At 45.4% G+C, this 21,758-nt stretch overlaps 1 protein-coding gene across 4 annotated transcripts in view; it reads left to right on the top strand.

The window, feature by feature from the left end:
* Positions 1 to 1,230: 1,230 nt before the first annotated feature.
* The window catches only part of nbeal2 (neurobeachin-like 2), a 30,367-nt gene continuing 9,839 nt past the window's right edge, over positions 1,231 to 21,758 (top strand). Inside the window, exons 1-28 of one of the 4 annotated variants that reach the window (XM_076153683.1) lie at positions 1,231 to 1,704; positions 8,738 to 8,826; positions 9,050 to 9,208; positions 9,479 to 9,560; positions 10,101 to 10,213; positions 10,466 to 10,548; positions 10,890 to 10,975; positions 11,069 to 11,372; positions 11,569 to 11,675; positions 11,986 to 12,072; positions 13,190 to 13,273; positions 13,496 to 13,594; positions 13,812 to 14,464; positions 14,617 to 14,749; positions 15,069 to 15,188; positions 15,508 to 15,835; positions 16,003 to 16,085; positions 16,226 to 16,318; positions 16,408 to 16,579; positions 18,015 to 18,148; positions 18,987 to 19,146; positions 19,445 to 19,547; positions 19,632 to 19,782; positions 19,993 to 20,148; positions 20,245 to 20,404; positions 20,491 to 20,579; positions 20,663 to 21,370; positions 21,480 to 21,661. In XM_076153683.1, coding sequence (XP_076009798.1) covers positions 1,630 to 1,704; positions 8,738 to 8,826; positions 9,050 to 9,208; positions 9,479 to 9,560; positions 10,101 to 10,213; positions 10,466 to 10,548; positions 10,890 to 10,975; positions 11,069 to 11,372; positions 11,569 to 11,675; positions 11,986 to 12,072; positions 13,190 to 13,273; positions 13,496 to 13,594; positions 13,812 to 14,464; positions 14,617 to 14,749; positions 15,069 to 15,188; positions 15,508 to 15,835; positions 16,003 to 16,085; positions 16,226 to 16,318; positions 16,408 to 16,579; positions 18,015 to 18,148; positions 18,987 to 19,146; positions 19,445 to 19,547; positions 19,632 to 19,782; positions 19,993 to 20,148; positions 20,245 to 20,404; positions 20,491 to 20,579; positions 20,663 to 21,370; positions 21,480 to 21,661 — 4,793 coding nt within the window. In that variant the 5' untranslated portion in view covers positions 1,231 to 1,629. Of the gene's footprint in view, positions 1,705 to 7,485; positions 7,798 to 8,737; positions 8,827 to 9,049; positions 9,209 to 9,478; positions 9,561 to 10,100; positions 10,214 to 10,465; positions 10,549 to 10,889; positions 10,976 to 11,068; positions 11,373 to 11,568; positions 11,676 to 11,985; positions 12,073 to 13,189; positions 13,274 to 13,495; positions 13,595 to 13,811; positions 14,465 to 14,616; positions 14,750 to 15,068; positions 15,189 to 15,507; positions 15,836 to 16,002; positions 16,086 to 16,225; positions 16,319 to 16,407; positions 16,580 to 18,014; positions 18,149 to 18,986; positions 19,147 to 19,444; positions 19,548 to 19,631; positions 19,783 to 19,992; positions 20,149 to 20,244; positions 20,405 to 20,490; positions 20,580 to 20,662; positions 21,371 to 21,476; positions 21,662 to 21,758 lie in introns of those variants that run through there. The other 3 variants (XM_076153682.1, XM_076153684.1, XM_076153685.1) reach the window with 3 other exon arrangements.

Genomic DNA, 21,758 nt, shown 5'->3' with positions numbered 1-21,758 from the left:
AACAGAAAATCTGCACTTCATTTTACATGTTATTGAAACCTTAGGAAAGCCACAGGAATAAATAATATTAAGTATCAAAGCAGCCTACATAACTTAAGTTCAACTGATGACAGTATTTTACTCTAGGTTCTGTGTTAAAACTGTTAAAAATGTTAAGTTACCCAGCATGCACCAGTAAAGCATGGTCCAAACCCGATCATCATTTATTTAAAGTGAATACAATAGACCATTTGACTTTGACATTGTGAATTGAACTTTTGCAGGAAGAGCTCAGGTGTAAATGATAACATTACTACTGGCTGCATTCCATTTAGGTGTGTCGGGCCAGCGTGCACAATAGCCAAGAGACCTGGAACGGACAGTGAAATGGAATTTAGCCAGCTGTGAAGTTATTGTGCTAATAACAGAAAAAGAAAATTGCTGAATATTTCTTTTTGAGTACTACGGCATTTTGAACTCATATATGTATTACAGTCTGAATTTAACATCTTATTAACATAATAAGACACAATTAGGTCACAACGTTACAGATTACAAAGTATAAAAAGAATATTTAATAGGATATTCTTCCATTTAAAATAAAAATAGGAAACGATTATGAGCTTTTCATGAAACTAGAAACAGGAAAGGAAGGTTCTTGCATAAAACTGAACAATGTTACAATGGAAAAATAACAACACTGACAAATCATTGCTCTTTAAATTGAACAAGTTCCACATATTTGACTGAAATATACTACTACTGTCTTCTACTACTACTACTAATAATAATAACAATGAAGGTCAAAGGTCTTCCTATAGGAGGCGCTACAGAGACATTATATTTTCTCAGAGCTCTATATCAAGATATCATTATGAATTATTGAGCAAAACTTATTATTTCATCTCTAATATGTTTGCTGAACGTGTTTGCTGTAAACATACTTTCATTAGAACAAACTACGGATTCTTTATGTGGCTGTGATGATTATTTTTGCATAGATGAAACCTCCATCTGACTCCATTCTCCAGGCTTCCTCCCATCAGCTGAGCGAGGCTGTGCTCGTGTGTGTGTGTGTGTGTGTGTGTGTGTGTGTGTGTGTGTGTGTGTGTGTGCGTGCGCGTGCGTGCGTGCGTGCGTGCGTGCGTGTGTCTTTAAGAACACCAGCCTACCTGTGAGCCTGATCTCCAGTCAACTCAGTGAGAGACGAGTTGATGATTTGCGCCTGTTGCGGAGCTCACACACACACACACACACATACATCATGCAGGAGCGTACTGACTGACTGGAGTTGTTTCACGGATGGCATCTGTGGCTTCCGTGGGAACTCTCTCCAATAGGATTCATACACCGCCACGCTCGGTCTAAATGCGGACATAGGTGTTCCTCCAGACGCGCATTTCCACGCGTTTTCCTCCTCCGCCGCGTAGACTCGACAGTGATCGCATCGTGCTCATGTGTTCCTTCTCCAACTTTACGCGTCGACATTAAAACGACACCCACTTTACGCGGTTTGCGCCTGAATTCGGCAGGAATATGGTTCCCGGGTGCGTAACGCCGCGTCCTCCTCTCTTCTTCTTCTCCTTCTGGAAACAACTTGAAGCGGCGATCATGTCTACAAGTTAAGTGGATTATTTCACAGAAGAGATCATGAATAACCACAAGGGCGGTGGAATGGCATCGAAGGAAAAGCTGTACGAGCTGTGGATGTTATTCTACACCAAGGTGAGTGCGGAAGAGCTGACGGTGACACCTGTTGTCCCCGCAGGCTCTGAACTTTCCACCCTGCAACCATAACCGCTGTGCTTCACACGCGTTTACTGCCCGTTTGTGGCGGTTGTTGTTCCATTCTCTGTGAGGTCGTTAACGATCTTAGCTCATTTTTGTAGCCGTGTTTACCTAGATTGTCCTCATCAGACCCCCCCAAAAAATGGAGATCGGTCATATTTGAGTGTATGCCTGTGCTTTTTAACGCATGAAAAGATGGAAGGTGTGTGGATAGTTTAAGAGGAATATTCCAGTTAAAGTTAAAGAAGTGTGTTTGTTTGTGTACCTGTCCTGGAGCACAGGTGATAGCGAGACTACTTCCTGTGTTTTATATTTGCCTCACTTATTAACCAGGCTGTGGATAAATGTTTAAGTATATATATTCTTATGTTATTTCACTAAAATAAAATTATTTATAGGCCTATGCTGCCCTATACACTATAAACCAGGCTTCTACAACAGTGGTTCTCAAACTGTGCTACATGTATGCCTGGTGGTACTAAAAAACGCCCCCTAGTGGACATCAGACAAATCAGGAAATTCCTGCAGGGAATCGAAACTTAGAATCTATGGAAATTGTGGTTGATTTCACAAATAATATAGAACATAGACAACATTCAAAAAGTTTTATTCGCAATCATTCTAACTGAGGAGTTTAGTTTTTCTTGTTGAAAATATCTCAACTTGTTCTGTGTGTACATCCTGCCACTGCGTGGGTGTGAGCTTGTAAAATACTGCGCTGATATCATCATATATTATCAGGCAATATTGGCTTATCAGTATAGATCAGAGCATATCTGTGTTTGTATTGGTATGTGTCGAGACGCAAAGCGAAACCACTGAACATGATGTTTCATAGGCAGGGATTTGTCCCAGTTCAGTATTGATATATTTGTCATATTATCTTTGGCCGGTATTTCTTTCTCTCCCAAATATCAATATCTTTATGGGGTCAAACATTAAGTGTTTATCAGGCTGCAGTGTAGCTGAAGTACAAATACTTGTAAGATTGTAAACAACTTATTGTAACAAGAATATTGGCTCATGCTTTCAAGTCATGTCTCCTTTTGAAGGACACAGACGGTTTGCCTATGAATCAATTAGCTAACTATTAATATTTAATACGTTTGCAATCTGTTTCCATACCCGAGGACAGGCCGAACTTGCTTGTGTTCTGTATGAGCTTCTCTCTTATTCTCATCACAATAGAGCTCAAGGACCAGTGTCCCTTAGTTTTATAATCAGGTATCCAGCTGAGTCCTAGAGTAAGGGTGTTTTCTAGTAGGCATCTCTCTAGAGCTTTGTTTTAATACAGGCTGCTTACTGTCTGGGAAGCCTTTCAAAGTAAAAGCTTTGAATGGAAAAGTGCATTAATCGGGTAACAAGATTGAACAGATGTGAATCACCTCCTCAAACATTTATCATCAAAGTGGTCATTGTTGACAGAGGGAGAGTGTTTATTATCCCCTTGGAGACGTCTCATCTGACCTGAGCCATGGTGCTGCACACACTAAGGCAGCGATCCTCTGCAGGGGAGTCAGTTATTGCCTTATGTGTGTGTCTGCCTTAAATCTGGTGCTGACACCTTGCTAGCATCTCTATTACTGGGAGAGTTTCCTTACTGAGCTGCCTCTTGGTTTGCCTTCCCTCCAAAATAAAATAACTAATTTTTTCTCACTATATAAACATATTCAACAGATATTTCCGATTTTCAATGAAGACGTTTTTTTAATGATAGAACAAATGTGCTGCAATCATTTCCGAGCAGAAGTGAGCGATGGCAGAGGAGGAGAGTTTAATTGAGCTCTCTGTAAAATGTCATCACCTTATGTGACTAAGTAGAACATAATAGCTTTCGTTGGGCTGGAAGCTTAAGGCAACATAACCACTTCAATGAACAATAGACATTCAATAGACGTTCAAACTGGTCTGTGTGGTCCTCTGTGTGTGTGTGCGACGTTATTGTTGTCTGCTAGTAATTCAGGTTATCACTGAAAATATCATCATTTAAAATATACAATAGATTTGCTCTCTACATATGAATCTAATTGACTCATATGCCTAGGGCTGAGCGAGTACTGTACATTTCATTTGTGCGACACACAAACCTTTACTGGTCCATTGGCAACAAAAGCCTGAGACTCTGAGTCACAAACACACACCCAAGCATTTGGCTATATACCCTGCAAAGTATCTCACAATGACGCTGGAAATATTCCTGAATATGTCCTCATATGTGCCATCAGCTCAATACGCTTCCTCCCACACTCGCTCATTCATTCTTTTTAGATTGGTAATGAAGAATTAATCAGTAAGCGAGTACAAGTAAGACCCTACAGGTACAAGAAAATCAGTTTAAGAGCTGTGACAAATTGTCAAATTAGATTGTATTGTGTTTGTGTACTTAATATCACAGCAGTCTTTCTGCATTTAAGAGGGGGAAACTTGCTTAGGCTTGTCAGTGATGAAGGAGCTTTGCTTCCTCTGATTGTGCAAGAAATCCCACACCCTAGGCTTTTTAGATCGGCTGAGGTTCAAGGCCTTGGAGACGAACCAAAAGGCCATTGTGATATAGATATTTTGACCTAAAATTTATTTGAAATCAGGCATTTCACCGACACGAGCCATGTTCTGAGTTGTTTAAGCCCTTCATGCTGTTTACAGTACATGTGTGTGGCTCATCTGGGGGAGTTGTACCGACCCTACTGGCAGATTTATCATCACGCTGTATCTTTAGTCGGAGAATGTTTTTTTAAGGCCATCATCAAATGTTCATGCTTGACAGGTAACAGGACTGAGAGTCTGTGGAGTCTGATCTAATCAGTGAGGAAGTTGGATGACTTGTCACATCGTGTCCGAAACTACCCAAAAGCTTTTGTTGTTGTTGGACCTAAAGTGTATTTTTATTGTAGAACATGCTTGTACATTTTCCAGGGTTATGCAAGAGTTAGAATAACTCTTCTATTCTAATTCTCTCTTATACTAAATGATGGGAAATGCTTTTGAATTTACAATGAAAAGCAACACTGCCTCATATTTGACAAGCTGTAATCATGTTTGATTTCTGCTATTACATGGCCTGAATTATTACTTCTTTATGAATTGTTGTTGATTAATTGATTGAGGAATGGATCCCTTCAGCTCTAGATGGTAGGAACAGGTACAGAACATAATAGCAGTTCATTGACCTGTAATATTGTTATTGTAATAATGTCACCAATTAAAGCCTGTAGTGTATGAGTGTACAGTGAGACCATGAGACACACACTCACACACACAATTGTAGACTGCCAGCTGTCATTTTGTTGCATTTGACATTGTTGTTTTTGCCTCTAAAGCACAGTGAGGCTACAGTAAGGTGTCAGGCTGGCAGAGAAATTATGTGTGATTATCCTGTGATAATTAGTCTGCAGAGATGGTGGAGGGGATAATTAATGCCTGTAGTGGAGATGGACGGCAGTTACAACCCTAAACGCCACACAGCTGTGATGCCGCCTTCTCTGCTTGCAGGGACGAGAGTTCAGATTTCCTGGTGTTTCTCCCTCCTCAGCCATTCATCTAAAATCAGTACAGTGTTTGTGCGGCGTCGTGCTGTTTCTGATCATGCTGTGAATATGCAGGAGCGACGCAGCAACAACAAGCTCCCCTGCAGCTCACTCTGACCGTCGTTGAGCCCTGTGATTGAATTCCCAAATGTCTCCTGCCTCCCCTGTTTACCAACAGAAGGGCCAATCAGGAAAATCAAAGTGCCCTTTGCTTTAGCTTGTGCAGGAAGCTGTAGCCAAGCAGAATGTCAAGCAGCAGAGAGCGGCACAGCTGTTCGGCCTGGCCTGGCCATGTGCAGGGGAAAGATGGAGATGAATGACACAATTTGTAAAGCTCGGTCACTCACGGTTACTTTGTGACATTTGTTACAATAGTGTCTTTAATTTGCCTTTTTCCCAATGCACAATGGATGAGTCACTGCACTATTTGTTCTTGGCAGTGTGGAGGAACAGTTTCATACACTCTGCAGTAGCAGGATGTGTCTTGAGAGCTGTTTATCAATCCTGATTTCATAACTAAATGATTTTTCGACATCATTTTTAAACAGTAGTCACATAAAGCCAGAAGTCTGTTTGTTTTATTGGTTTACATTTTCTGAGCCCTGGTGTGTTTTGGTGGGTTTTACTTCTCTTTATCAAACTGGTCTCACTTCCTACCTGTGAGTTTACTTTCATAGGAGCTCACATGCTTCCTTATTGGAAACTTTCATTTTTTAAATGAAGGTTTAACTTCTGAAGAAAGGCACACATTACAGCTAATACCTCTGCCAAGGCTCTAAAGCAGTAATGAGACTTATAACCAAATTGCACTTATAGTTGGATACGTATACTTCATACTTCATGGAAATCTAAACTGTCCACTAAAAAAAGCTCTTTCTGGTTAAGTTAAGGAATGATTGGACACATTGGGATGTGTTCCTCACTCAGCCATGCCCAATTCGTCCACCAAGTTTTGTCAGACTCACTTTGTTCCATCATCCTGCTTATTACTAAACCAAGTAACCAGAAAGGGGTCCAAACATGAAACCCTGGAGGTCGTCCAGAATGGACAATGTGCCCCAGATTCCACAAAACTTCCTCTGCTTTTAAACGAGAGCGCTGCTTAGTCGCCTGTTAGAAAGAAAGAAATGAACTCCACTGTGACGCTTCACACCGGCAACGACCTGCAGGACTTGCAGGAGTCCAGCCTCACCTGTGAGGGTGTAACTGCCATAAGCAAGAGGCTCATAGTGTCTCCACCCTCCCCGGCGACAAGGACGAGCGTCCAACCCAAGGACGCTGCCAGTCCTGTTTGTAATAACACACGACCAGGCCCCCCACATGCACAGATGTGTCTCTGGATGCAATTGTAGTCATAGTGGAAGCGAAGTGAATATTTTAGACGGATGGGCCCTGCAGCAACAACATTTTTCAAGGGGTTCTAACCAAAAATATGACCTTTTATTGCATGTTTAGATAAAAGAAATACATGAGATAATTCATTATCAGACTCTGCTGGGTTATAAACTGAATTGTTGAGTCAATGTCGCTTAAATATCCCTTATTACTTCATGTCCTTCTACACTAAGAATTTCTGTAGACTGACTTAAACGACGGTGTATTGCATGCTGGGTGTTGCCTTTCAACAGAGCATTGTGCCATTCTTCAGACTTGTAATTATCACTTCACTAATGTGAGGGAGGATTCAGTTGTTCATTTACAGGATATTACACTGGAATAAATCAAAGCTGAGAGGGTGTTGCAATATGTCACTGTGGCGTTCTCAAGAAGTACCTGATAGTCCTGATGTTAGAGGCACACAATAGGTTGTTCACAGCTTCCTGTTTTCACATCGTATGAGGAAGTTTTTACGTTAAGGTTGAACTCATTTTCATGTGTTACAGTGACGGTGTACAGTCCTACGATTTAAACCTTAGAAATATGGATAAATGTTCTTCCTATTATGATGTTATCACTCTGTTAGCAGTTAGAACGTGTTCTCATCACGTTCCTATCAGTCGTCACGCTTTGTGTTTTCTCAGCCAAACACAGGCTCAAACTGGGTGAGCCACAGCTACTCCACCTCTTCCTTGTGGGTGACTTGCATTCCAACAGTGAGACCTGAATTTCAAACAATTGCTTCATTTCTCCTGTGACGTCGCTTTGTTGGTCTAAATTTAGGAAGCGTTAACATTCCCCAGATCCTCGTTGTTGCAGAGGGAAGTCGTTGTAGAGGCCACCCTCGTATCGCCACCCGCACTAGAAGCAGAAGAGGAAGGGGTTTGACGAGGCCGAGTTCGAGTAGGAAGGAAATAGGCTACGGTTAAAGTGACATGTCATTTCCTGGTGGCTTGCTCGACGCTGGGAGCAGAGAGAGAAGCGTGACAGACGTTGCGGCTTTGTCAGGAGTGATGTGGAGCTGAGAACTGCACTGAAGGCTCGTCTGAGACTATGTTCACGAGAACCTGGCTCGCAGCTCAGCCACATACAATGAGAGATGGACTGGCTCACGAGTGAAAGCCAGTTGGTAATGTACATTTAATGCCTCAGTATAAATAAGTGGTTTTGGAGTGTTTTTGTAGTTTTATTTTTAGAATTCATTGCAAGAGTCTTGGTTCTATTTGCATTGTGATGCTACTGTACGTCATTAGACATGCTGAGCTCTGTGCTGCAAGTCATTTCCATGGTGCTGCTTTTGAACTAATCGATCCTATGGGGACTGCAGCAGCTACAGTACACAAGTGCTCGTTGTGAGTTAACCTACTTGTCATCTTAGGGGGAAGTAAGTGATGGATTACTTTATCATGTGCTGTTTACGGTGTGTTATTTGTGTACAATGACTCAGTCAGTCTCTGGTGGAAAACATGAAGATAGCACCACGCAAGTTCAGCTTCATCCTACACATTCCTACGTGTTGTGACTGTTGAACTGTTGACTTCTCAGAAATGATCTTTAGCATTTGTTTATTTGCGCTCCCTGTGCCTTTATTGTGTGAAGGAGCAGTTTTTCTACTGGTTTGATATTTCAGTGTTTAGTCTGGTGTAAGATGCGGGGGGAGTAATCTAAGGAGGGAAGAGTGGCAGGATATGTAACACCGCTGTGGCAGATAAACGCTCTGATAAGCTCGCGTACAAATAAACATCCCTGCACAATTTCAAGGCATCTTCAAAAAGTTGTAGGAATGCTGTAATTGTGTCGTTTCTTGCTCTCTTCCTATGCACAGTTTTGGCATGTTGAACCTGCCTGTTTTGAAAAAGGAAAAGAATTGGCTCACATCTTCCTCTCTGTGTAACATCCTGTTACAGAAACTGTCAGGTTTAGTGAGAGTCGTAGTTTGAGCCAAAGTGTCTCACAGCTCACAGATATTCATTGATATCTTTTATGCACGTGCACACATTTCCCATATTGTTAACTGATGTGGTGCTTGTGAGGCCTGAAGCTGACATGTCCCGTCCTTCCTCCTGCAGAAAGACCAGGCCTATCTGCAGCAGTGGCTGGAGGCGTTCGTGGCTTCTTTTGAGAGGCTCATTGATGTTCACTCACTGGAGCCTCGGAGGTGAGTGGGTCAACTGTTATTTATTTTACACAAACTGCACAGTCAGGAGCTACTGCTGGGTGGTATTTTCCAACAGCTTGACCTCTGACCTGCTGCGGAGATATCATTTTGACGTGTTTATGAGTATGTGTAAACAAGGCCAGTGTTACATCGCCCTTTGCTGCTTTTCCACTGCTTCCTTCCTTTCCTCCTTCCCCTCCTCCCCTCCTCTCCCTGTGTCCAGGCTGGAGGAGAGCAGCTCTGAGGTGCCGTTACTCCCTAAAGATGTCCTGTTGTTGCTCAGCACCCAGCTATGGCACAGCACCCTGCACCTCTCTGGCGCCGAGAAAAACAGCAGCCCCCACCCCCTGCTCCTCATCAAGTTCTTCATCATTGTCTGCAGGTCAGGGCCTGAGGCTGTGTGCTTCATCATTACCATCACTGGGAAAAGTTACATATAGCAGGACAACAGTTTTTCCTGCTAGTTGCTATGCATTCATCTAAAGCAATTTAAACGATGAAAGGTTTGAATATGAGATTCTGATTGGAACTCAAGTGAACAAGTACATCAAGTCTATTCCAGTTTTTGTATTTGGCCAAAGATGGCGAGCTTGGCAAGCATGTGGACAATTTCCTAACACGGAATACACTGAAGTTTCTGTTTCCCTCTTAGGAACATGGAGAACATCGACCCAGACAAGACCCCTGGATTTATATTTGAAACTGTCAAGCTTTTGAGCTTCTGTTTGAAGCAGGTAAGGCGCAGCATTGGCATTATAACGTGTAAACAAGCAAAACAGAGATGATTTATGAGGCAGGTTTGGTTCTGCAGCACGCTCATTATATTGTACAGGCGAGGATGATTTAGCGGTCACTCATGTCATACACAGTGTAGGGAGAGAAGCTAGACAGCCTGTTTATCTAAGGTGACATCCTCATACGCAGAAGTAACACAACTAGTTCACAGTGAAAACAGAAGTGGGTGTGGAGTTGACCTTCTCCTCATTGTGTGGGAATGTTGTGCATTGATGACAAGTCAGAGTTGAAAATGCATCTGTGTGTGTGTGTGTGTGTGTGTGTGTGTGTGTGTGTGTGTGTGTGTGTGTGTGTGTGTGTGTGTGTGTGTGTGTGTGTGTGTGTGTGTGTGTGTGTGTGTGTGTGTGTGTGTGTGTGTGTGTGTGTGTGTGTGTGTGTGTGTGTGTGTGTGTGTGTGTGTGTGTGTGTGTGTGTGTGTGTGTGTGTGTGTGTGTGTGTGTGTGTGTGTGTGTGCGCGTGTGCGTGTGTGTGTGTGTCAGCTAAAACAGGGAAATGGGGAGCAATCATCTCTGCAGCAGGTGGTGCAGCACGGACTCCTTCTGTGTGAGAGTTTGTTTGACCCGTATCAGACATGGAGGAGAAGCCTGGCCGGGTGAGTGTGTGGAGTTTTACCTTGGCCTTAAAGTGTGCTGGAGATTACTAATGTGTGTGTGTGTGTGGGGCGGAGGGGGGGTTACACACACAAAACCAACACGTCTGGATATTCCAACCTTTTCCAAATGTGTGTGACGCCTCGGCTCTTTGTCTCTACGCCGTGAAGTCACGCCTCATTTGCACGAACGGCGTCTGTGGCAATTTGACATGAGTGGGAGTTTAGTTATTTTGGCCTTTCTGTGCGTTGCAGGGAGGAAGTGAGCTTGCTGGAGAGGAACAAGTATAAGTTCTCACCGCTCCCTTTGCCAGAGGAGATGCCTGCTTTCTTCAATGGTAAGGAGCTCCCTCTCCCCTCTGCCCCGACCGCTTTGATCCCTGTCAGAACACACATACCAGGGGAATCAAACTGTTCCCGCCGCTGCCCAAACACAGCTCAGCACTATCATCTTTGGCTCTGGCTCATCTGGTTCCCTTCTTTTCTGCCTGTAAATTGAAGAATAAGCGCATATCCAATGGTCACCAGAGTGTTATAGCTGTATAGAAACGTAATGTAACATATCGTCATTGTCTGGTGTTGTGATGTGAGGCAGGGAAACACCTCAGACACGCTTCAAACAAATACTTTATAGTGCTTATCTGGCGTAACTCTCTCTTTGCCTTACTACATTCCTCAGATAGTCTCCAGGATAGCCATCAGATCCCAGAGCTCCTCACGCTCAGATTGGTCCACCTGCAGGGCGCGATCATCAGTGGAGGAAAGGTGTGTGTGTGTATGATTCGTCACATCTACAGGTGCAAATGAAGTCTGACTGTTGGAGTTTTAGTGACTGTAACCTCTTTGTGGCTTTTTCAGAAGAACGCCCTGCTCTCCATCACACCTCAGTCTGTTGAGGACCTGTTCTGTGTTCTGCGAGCGTGGTGCTGCCGGGCCTCCTCTGAACCCAAGGACAATGGGCTTCCACGCCTGACCTTGCAGTGCCTGACCGCCATGATCCACCTCTTGCACTCCAGCAGCCCCGCAGAGCGACAGGTGGACATCCGGACCGTACTGGAGGGCTACTTCCAGCTCCTCAACTGGAACCGTCCACTCAGCGTAGAGCAGGAGGACAGACAGACCTGGGAGGACAGCCTGGTCTCACTCCAGAGCCAAATGCTCAGTAAGTCCTCTCATTATAAAGTTCCACTTACCCAAATTCTCATCATAAAGCCTTCCCTTGTTTATTCAGTCCCATTTTATCTCCTCCAATTAGTGCAGGGGACAATTACTCGATTTTCCTGTTGTCTGATAAATTTGCTCCGTGCTGGTTGAGATGCGTCAGTGTTCTTTGTTGTTGTTGTCGTCGTCTTCTTCAGCTGCTGTGCCTGAGATCCTGCATTGTTCTGACAGACCAGTTCTGCAGGCCATCTTCCTCAACAACAATTGTTTTGAACACATCCTGAGACTCATTCAGAACAGCAAGGTCAGACCCCCCACGTCTGTCTTAACGTGTCTCTGTCTCCGTCCTCCTGTCACCTGCTCCGTCAAGACAGTCTGTCAAGTCTTATTCCTGTCAAATCCTTTACCTCATATAAATGTCTGACGCCTGATGAGTCTTAATTCACTGTCTATGTCTGAAATTGCATGAAAACTGATATTTTGCCCTCTAAGCTACAACACATGCGTCTCCTGCAGCTATGGAGACCAGGATCAAACCTCTCAGAGACAACTGTGTCTTTTTGTCTAATTGTCTGTCTTTCTGTGTTGTGCCCATGTGTATGTATGTCCTGTAGCTCTTTCAGAGCAACAGGTTTAGGCCGGAGCGTGAGGTTGAGTGTGACCTCACCACACGTTTACTCACAGAGGTCGAAGTGGACCAGGTACTTTCCCACTTGGTGTTGATGTTGATCTGTCAGCAGGAAACTCAGCCTACTCTTAACCTGTTAGCTGCTCTGACCTAAACAGGAAGCCTTACACAGGAAGTCTGAGCTGACACTAGTTTGTAAATAAAGCAGGTAGTAGGGTTGTCATGGTAGTAAAATGTCAATCTTCAGATACGATACGTAGAGAAGTTTTGCAATTTCATTCCACTTTTGATACCAGATGGAGGGTTTGTAGACGAGAGGCAAAGTTGAGTGTTTTGCACTTAAAAAATTACAACAATAATGCCCTTATTGAGGTCATTGTAAGTCAGCCTCTAAGACTGACTTACTTTTATATCAATAAATGCAAATGGCACGAGTAAAGTAGTGCAACCTTTTGTCAACTAAATGTATAAATGTGCAAAATGAATACTGGTATAGTTTGAAGATTTCAGTGTGGAGTCCTTGAGTTCTCTTCTATCTGACGGTATCTCAGTCCACTTTCAGAGATGTTTTCTGATTGGTTCTGCTTACTGTCGATTTCACGTTTAATACACATTTCAGAGGATCTGCTCGATGTCGGATCACGTTCATGATTAGAGGCTGAATTCCCTGTTGACAACATTGGGCAGCATGAGCATGCTGTGTGTCTTCATTATGCATGAGATTGTAATTTTTCCATGCACGTCCTCCCCTGTTACATCATCCAAAACTCTTATTTCGGCTTCTCTGTGGTGCTTGTATGAAAGCCTTGGCTCACATCCTGAGGTTTGAACTTGCCTAATTTCTTGCAATAAAAAAAGGTTTGCCTGTTTTGTTTTTTTGTCTTTGGTTTTGCATGCTGGGACCTATCTGTGATTAACAAAGAGGGGCCTGTTGGGTGGCTGCTACAGCTCTCCTAAATTGACCCCATCTGCTCCAATAATTGTGGTGTGGAGACGACGTGTTTCCTCTTGCAAGTTGTGGATAATCAGAAATCCATTCTGTGAAAGAACTGTGTGAGATTGTGCTCTTTTCCTTTTCCTTTGTGATGGTTTATTCACTCTGTCCAGGTTTGGGTTTCACATCACACACAGGCATAATCGATATGGCTGCAAAGCCATACTAAACTATAACCCCCCCTGTTTCCATGCAGGTCTGGGAGCGAGGATCTGACAGTATTACAGTTCATGCCCTAGGGGTTCTCACAGCTATAATGAGTAACTCTCCCTCTGCTAAGGTAAGACTCTGATCCACTATGGTCTGTTTGCATCACTTCAATATTTAACAGAATGAAGACTTGAAAAAAGAAATTAGAGTCTAATGAGGAAAGCCGCTTTTTCCGCTCATTAAGGAAATCTCATTGTATTCCCTTGTACTGCATGGAAGTGTGTGCTGATGACTTATCCTCTGTGGAGCAGCTTCTCTCTCTCAGCCTATTTCTGTCTCTTTTACCCTGCAGGAGGTTTTCAAGGAGAGGATTGGCTACTCCCAGTTGTTCGACGTGCTGAAGAGTCAAGGTCATCCCACCAAAAGGCTGTTGCAGGAGCTGATGAACATGGTGAACAGCACATTTGCTCATATATCCCCACTGAGAGCTGATGCTGCTTGGAGACGGCGGGAGTTGTGCATTTGCTCTCATTCTTGACCTTGTCCTATTTACATCGTCTTCACCTTTATTGACCATGTATTTCTTGAATATCTCCAGAATAATCCACACACTGTCTTCATTCCGTTGACATAATGTGCTTCATGTTGGTTTCCTTCTCCGTCTCCAGGCGGTGGAGGGTGAGCATGCCCACGCTCATCACCTTGGCATCAGTAATGACCAGCCCCTGCTGCTGCTGCTGGAGTGGCTGCCCGATCTGTCAGGTCACAGGGACCTCCAGCTGGTGGTGGCCAAGTGGCTGGCTAACGTATGTGGGGGCTCCCTGTCCTGCCGCACTGTGGCTGTGGAGGCCGGCATGATGGAGGCTTTGCTGCGGATCCTCTCCCAGCCGCAGAATCTGGACAGGCAGTGTGCCGATTCCCTGCTGGACCTCCTGAAGGACCTGGGCTCTCTGTCCCTAAGGCCAGATGAGCTGAAGAGCCTCCTCAGACTGCTCAGGGTGGATCAGGACGGTGATAGTGGGGTGGGTAAGAGAATACACCCCTACTGCATCCGCATCGTCAGGGTGCTGTCCACCATGGCAGCCAGGGAAGGCCAGGATAGCGCTTTGCAGTACTTTGATCTTTCACCGCCAATGGCAGGCATCATGGTGCCCACCATCCAGCGCTGGACCGGCAGCAGCTTTGCCTTCCACGCTTGGTTCTGTCTCAACAAGGAGTTCCCTTCCTGTCCCCCAGACTTCTTCAGCGCCCACAAACCTTCTTCCAACTCAGTAGCTCAGCATGATATTGGAAAGGGTTCACGCAGGAAGCAGCTCTACAGGTATTACTGGGTAGACGAGGGAACACGTAGTTGATTTGATGATCTGACATCCCATGTGTATGCGTGTGTGTATGTACATGTATGTTGAAGTTGACGAGGAACGTGCGGAAGATGATTATTGCTATTTTGAACACCAAGCTTTTTGTTTGAAGTTTCTTCACAGCGAGTGGAACCGGGTTGGAGGCTTTCTTCACGATGGAGGGTGTGCTGGTTGTGGCTGTTTGCACTAAGAAAGACTACATGGCCGTCCCATTGCCAGAGTGCAAACTAGCTGACTCATGCTGGGTGAGTGTGGACACAAACAATGAAAAGGTTTTTGCTCAGATTCAGATCACATCCCAAACACTGACGAGCTTGCAAAGAAGCTCGTGGTGTTTCTCAGATGCTGCATTTTCACTTTGTTGGGCTTGTATCCTTGGAGAATAATGAATGTGAAAAGAAAACCATCAGAGACAAAGACAAATGGAGACAAAGATAAACTAAAGCTTTGGAGTGAACATTTCCTGTTTTTCTTCAGGTTCCAGTACACAGAATGTTAGTATAATCAGTTCCTTTTTTATATGTGTGTCTTTCAGTTTTGACACTAACAGACATTTCCTCACAGCATTCAGTGGCTGTGGTCCACATCCCAGGCCGTCGTCCCTTCGGTCAGAACCTGGTCACCATTTACATCGATGGAGAACAGCAGAAAACTGCTCAGCTTCGCTTTCCATCTTTCAATGAGGTAACTGACGAAAGCACAACCAGAAACCAAGGTTATGGATATCGGCACGAAATGTGAATATTGTGCTTTTATCATCCGTCCCTGTTTTTGTCATGGTGATACTTCAACTTTTACTAAATACTGAACTAGATCACTGACATTGTGTGTCTTTCTAGTTCTCCATTGCCTCAGAAGGTTATTTCCTGTGACATTGTATCATGAAACAACATGACATCCTGTAAAGAATCACTTAAATGTATGTAACATTGTAATCATTTCCCCTGTGTCTAATCCTCTATGTTCCTCTGTTCCTCCCTCACCTCCACTCCTCCCCTGGCAGCCTTTCACCTCCTGCTGCATCGGCTCAGCGGGCCACCGCACCACTACCACCACCACCTCCCCCAATCTGACCTCGTCTGCCACCCTTCAGTCTCCGGAATTTGCCTTCCCGGACCACGGGCCGGCGCTCTCCCGTTCCCAGTCTTTCCCCGCCACCTTTGCAGGAAGTCGCTGGGGCTCGTTGCATCACTCCCCGGTCCACACCATCCCAGCAGGGCTGCAGGACACCGAGTGGGGGACGCCCACATCTCTGGACGGGCTCCTCGGCACGGCTTTCATCTGCCACGAGGCCTTGCAGCCAACCCAGGCCAGAGCCATACATGCTGCAGGTAGCTCACACAGTATGACACAGATGTCATTAATAGAGCTGAGCAATTTAGTTGTACCTTTTGTCGCCTAGAGACCAGAAGAGACCAAGATTTTTTTCCTGAAAACAAGTACTTTCTTTTTGAATATTTGAATAATTTATGCCCTACATTGCTGCTCCCCATTCCAGGCCCCAACCATGTGTCCTTATTCAAAGCGGATGGCGAACTTTCTGAACTCAACAGCAAGCTTCTGCTCTACTACACTCCACAGGTGAGTCAGTGGGAAAACAGGAATACTTATAAATGCATCACACTGTTATTATTCATCATGCTGTTATTATTCATCATGACCCTCTGTACCGTGTGTCATGTTCTTGTGTGTGTGTGTGTGTGTGTGTGTTGATGTCTCAGGCCTTCAAGAGTCAAATATGTCTGGACCTGTCTCCCAATCACCAGTATGATGGCAGGCTGACCGGACACAGGGTTGTGAACTGGGACATCAAGGTTTGATATCAGAAACAGTTTAGATCATTTAACTATTGTACCGTAATCTGTGTGGAGATGAGGGGAAACATCTTCTCTTCTCCCTGTAGGATGTGGTCAATGTTGTGGGAGGTATGGCGGTGTTGCTGCCCTTGTTAGAGCAGGTGTGTGAGTCGGAGCAACTGGACCACAACGGCCAGGAGACCTCAGACCTGCTGGGGCCCGAGCTCACCTCCCCCAGAGGCCCGGCTGCCTTGCTGCTGCCGCTCAACAAGTCCCTCGGTCAGTCATCTTTGACTTAGCCTGCGTGGGTGTGTGGTGATGTGGGTTAAGGGATTTGTGAGTGATGTCACTGTTTATGATTCCTGTTGTTCCCAGGATGAGTTCTCCTGTCCAGCGTTTCCATTGACCTGTATTCTGCACAGTATGATGTTGCAAATTGGAACGTTTTTTACGCTTGCTTGAGGTCAATTTTGTGGCGAGTCGATAAAGTAGTAATTTGCAAAACAATAATGGAAACAGTTTAGTTAGATTAGTGGTCGGGCAGGACATGACTCTGTGGGCACAGGGCAGTCGCCCCAGCCAGCTTATCAAATGCTGCACGGGAAATATTGCTCCCAGAGGTCTTTCATACGTGACCATTTGCCAATTGTACAGCAACCCTAAAGTCTGAATGGATCCTTCTCTGTTCATACGTCGCTGTTTGGTCTGTGCTGCTTAAAGAAACACTGACTTAATTCCTGGCGATCTGGATAGATGGTGGAAAGCCTCAGTGTTTGCCTCGGGGCTTGAGATCTTGTGCTGAGAAAAGCAAAACCTTCTTCACATAACCTTGTTAAAAGGAAACAATGTTTCGCATTTGAACTGTGTCAAAGAATGTGCCTATATTTAGAGCCAAACTGGAATAAGATAAGATAATCCTTTACTAGTCTCCAGGCAGGAAAATTTGTAGTGTTACAGCAGCAGAGGATAAAGGAGAGAACACTGCAAACAAGAGGGTAAAACACATCAAACAAGTAATAGCAGGCAGAGTAGGCAGAGATATAAAGGCATTATTACACATGGATCTGAAGAAGCGTCTTGGTTGAGTGATGAAACATCTCATCAAGTCCAACTGCCTTATATGACGTAAAGGGAAGAAGAAGAATGATTGTAACTACCGGTCACATTTTGAAGATATTCCATTTACTAGCAAGTCGTCATAAAAAGCCTGATGATGCAATAACATGTAGGATGTGCAGGAGACTAAACATCCATAACAAACATATAGGTGGTGCTGAATTTCTGAATAGGTTAAATGTCAAAAGTAGCATTGAGATATTGACTCAGCACAGCTGTAGTGTGTGTGTGTGTGTGTGTGTGTGTGTGTGTGTGTGTGTGTGTGTGTGTGTGTGTGTGTGTGTGTGTGTGTGTGTGTGTGTGTGTGTGTGTGTGTGTGTGTGTGTGTGTGTGTGTGTGTGTGTGTGTGTGTGTGTGTGTGTGTGTGTGTGTGTGTGTGTGTGTGTGTGCGGTATACATAAATACCAAGCTGACGCACTCAAAATAAGAACTGGAACAAAAAGTCTTTCTGAGGTTTGAGAGATGGCAAGAGATATGAGTAATGACTAATCCTGAGATGTGATTAGATCAATACAACGTGCTTTGTAATGCAAAAGCATGAGTGTGGCTAACACAGGAAACCTTCCTCCGTGTTTGTGTCCTCTGTTGTGCTGCGCAGAGGGACGACTAGAGAGAAACAGCATTGCTGCCTTCCTGCTGCTGATTAAAAACCTCATTCGTCACCACCCAGTCAACCAGGAGAGCCTGCTGCACTGCCACGGGCCCGGCGTCATCGGAGCCATGCTCAGCAAAGTAAGAGCCCCACACACACACACACACGCACACAGCCAGTAGGAAGGTATTACAGGAACTGATTTACATTGGGAGGTTAATTATTTGCCTTTTCCCTCATGATGCTGCTGTGCAACTGCTTTACAATGAGTCACACTCACACAGCAGTGGTTCACTCATGATCACAGTATCACATGTTTGTGTGTGTAAATTTATTCAGAGCTTTACTTTGCAAACTACCGCTGACTGAGGACAAAGCATTGTTCTGTGTTTATACATGAGCCTTCGAAACCACTTTATTGACCGCTGATATCAGGGTAGGAAGAAAATATGGGAGCATTTGAAATTCACTTGGGAACACTTTGTGAAATACCAAAATTAACATCTTCACCTAATAATAACAATAATACCCTGCTGATCTGAACTGCAGAAAGGTCAGAAATCAAGCCTGCAGCTCCTGTTTGATTGAGCAAAAGAGAACTGAAAGATCTGTAACACACCGGGATGTTTGTTTCCATAAACATGAGATGAATCTATTTACAATGACGTCACCTTTTAAGAGGTTATTCCATAAGGGCAAGCTCACCATCTCCTTAGAAACCCTAATGTATAATTCCAAACCAGCTTCGTCTCAGCTTGTGTTTGAGTTTGAGTTCATTCATTATTTGAGTTTTAGTGTTGCAAATGTCAAATATTGGCTCAATTTTGCCCTTTGCCCTTTGTTATTTCCTACCCTAACTACCATCTATAACAATAGCACATACAGGGGAAAATGCTCTCAACTCTTCAGTGCAATAACAAGGAAACACACACCGGCACGTCATCATGAGGTGAACTTGCTTTGCCCTCTTCTCTGAAGGTACCAGGCAGCATGATGGACATGAATGTTTTGATGGCGTGTCAGCTTCTTCTGGAGCAGGTGTTCACCGAGGGCAACAGCTCCCTGCTGCAGCAGCTTTACAATCACCTGCTCTTTGATTTCCGTGTCTGGACCAAAAGCCACTTTGCCGTCTGTCTCGGTAAGCAGCACGCCGCTCTTGTTTTTGTGGTGTAATGCACCTGGGGAGCTTTTCTGCTGTCTGTCGGGGCTGTTTACGCCCCGTTCCATATGTAAACACACGCCAGGAAGGATGCCAGCTGAGGTTAAAATCACTGACCAGCAGAGGTAGAATACATTAAGCTGAAACGAAGCTGCACTTGTGAACCCTGTTTTATTTCCACATCAGTGCACTTCTCTAGTTCAGCCTCAGATATTAGTTTGACATTTCAAAATGTCAAATGAAAAGAGTTGACACATGTATTCATTCCCCTCCAAAGCTCACATCCAGTACCTGACAACCGTGATTAACAAAGGCAAGCAGCGCATGAGGAGGAAGTATGGGGTGCAGTACGTCCTGGACACCGTTCGGACATATTACAGGTAAACAAGCACACAAACTCAAGCCCAGGTGGCCACCGCAGAGTCCGCACGGTTTGTTGATTTGTTCTTCTGACTTGATGGCAGTGTGGAGAAAGATGGCAGCACTCTGTCCGATGAGAAGCAGACCATTAAGACCGCTCTCCTCTCCTTGCTGAAGGACTTTCTGAAGTCTCCCACACCAGAGGAGCTCCACTGCGTCCTCGCCTACATTCAGACCGCAGTGGAGGAGCAGCAGGTGCTTGGCTTTACCTTCGTCTTATCTCTCTTCTCCACGAGGGAGTTTAACTTTGTTATCATCTCACCTTTTCATCGCAGTATTTTACTCCTAATCACCACATCACCTCCTTCTCCCTGATCATCCACATGTTCATTCCCACGAATTTCCCAAATCCTCTTGTGACCACTGCCAACCTCCTCCTTCCTCTTCCTCCCCTCTCTCCATCAGCTGGTGAGTGCCTTGGATGTGCTGTACGTGCTGTTGGGCAGCAGCCCTCCCCGCGAGCAGGTGCAGGGCGTGCTGCTGGAGTGGGGCGTGGAGCAGCTCTACTGCCTGCTGTTCAACCCCACCTTTGGAGACGAGGCCAGGGAGAAGGTCTTCAGGGTGAGAACATCCAGCTGGACCTTGCCCAGCGGATAGGAGTTGATCTTAATGCTGGAGACGGATTGTTATCAAGTGTACTTCTCCGCTGTGTTGCAGGTTTTGTACAAAATCCTCAAGAGTGAGCGTGTGTCCGAGCGTACCAAGCAGCGCGTTAAACTGAGGGATTTTGGGTATCTTGGCTTGGTGTGCTGCCTTGAAGACGTTCCAGTTACCATGACTACCGTGCGCTGCCTGTACGAGCAGGTGCTTGCTACAGGTAACGCTGAAATTCCTTTTTTCCCTGGCAACAGCTGAGTTTCTATGTGTTACAAATACATGAAAAGTCTGTTTACTGTCCAACAGACAGCAGCCCCAACTTCAGAGACCTCCTGGCTGTGGTCGGTCTGTCCCACAGAGCTGAGCTCACCGTGCGCTTGGATGTCTGTCGAAAGGTCGGTCCATCTACACGCAATCCATACGTTCATCTTAAAGTTCCTCTGTGGACATTGTTAACTCTCACTCCATCTGATTCCAGCTCTTTCATCTGATCTACTCCAATGAGGATAACGTGAAGCAGCTGGCTAAGCAGCCCGGCTGGCAGGATGTCCTGACCAAGCTGTACGTGAAGGAGTCCTACGAGTCCCGCGCCACCAGCTTTGCCAGCTCCAGTAACCACAGCTCCCTGGAGCCCACAGCTCGGCCTCCGCTGCGCAGGGAGCAGACCATGGTCATGGATGAAACACCCATGATCCTCAACTACCGCTCCTCGCGGGACGAGGAGGAAGAAGAGGAGGAGGAAGATGGTGGCCAGAGGGACATCTCTGAGGGCTTCTATGATCTGTCCCAGTCTCCTGCTAGTGGAGGTGGAGGCCCACTGAAGAACTACGCAGAACCCCTCCATTTTAAGTCCTTTGATTCAGTGGATCAGGGGAGCCACTCGTCTTCTCTCTCCAATGCGGTGGACATCCCCTTGTCCCGCACCGATGAAGAGGGCAGAGACTACCAGCCGCTGTCGCCTTTCGCAACATCTCCCTTTGATATGGAGCTCGGGTCTGTGGGAGAGGCCGGCTCACACACGCCTGCAGGCAGTCTGACAAACACGCCGTCTCCTCTGGAGAACAACAAAGCCTTCCCACCACTCAGACCGAGGAAGAGCTCCAGTCTGTCAAATGTGCTGGACGATGCCAGCTATGGGACCGACCCTCCTACAGGAGACACCATCTCCAATACGTCCAACCCGCAGGTATGACCGTTGGAAGTACCTGCAGCGTTTGGTGTCTCCTGCTACGATTTGAGTCAACAGATTGTGGAGTCTTGTATTATTGGACAAAATGTGTTTTGTATCATAGCAGACCCCCGAGGAGGAGCTGTGCAACCTGCTCACCAACATCGTGTTCTCTGTGCTGTGGAGCGGCAGCGGGGGGGAGGGACCCGAGGACGCTGTGTGGAGAGGAAGAGGACAAGTCTTCTCTGTTCTCACCAAACTGGGCTCCTCTTGCCAGCTGGTCCGCCCACCCGATGACATCAAACGCAGGTCAGTATCACTCAGTGTTTCCCATCGGCCCACAAAAAAACATCCACGTGACAGGCAACAGGTGATCAATGCGAGACAATACCGTTTTGGAGTTGAA

The sequence above is a fragment of the Genypterus blacodes genome, unplaced genomic scaffold, assembly GCF_046128005.1.
Source record: "Genypterus blacodes isolate CSIRO-AG114 ecotype Tasmania unplaced genomic scaffold, CSIRO-AGI_Gbla_v1 ptg000059l_1, whole genome shotgun sequence".
Classification (NCBI taxonomy): domain Eukaryota; kingdom Metazoa; phylum Chordata; class Actinopteri; order Ophidiiformes; family Ophidiidae; genus Genypterus; species Genypterus blacodes.
The sequence above is the reverse complement of the archived record's forward strand: the minus strand, read 5'-3'. Positions and strand labels throughout refer to the sequence as shown.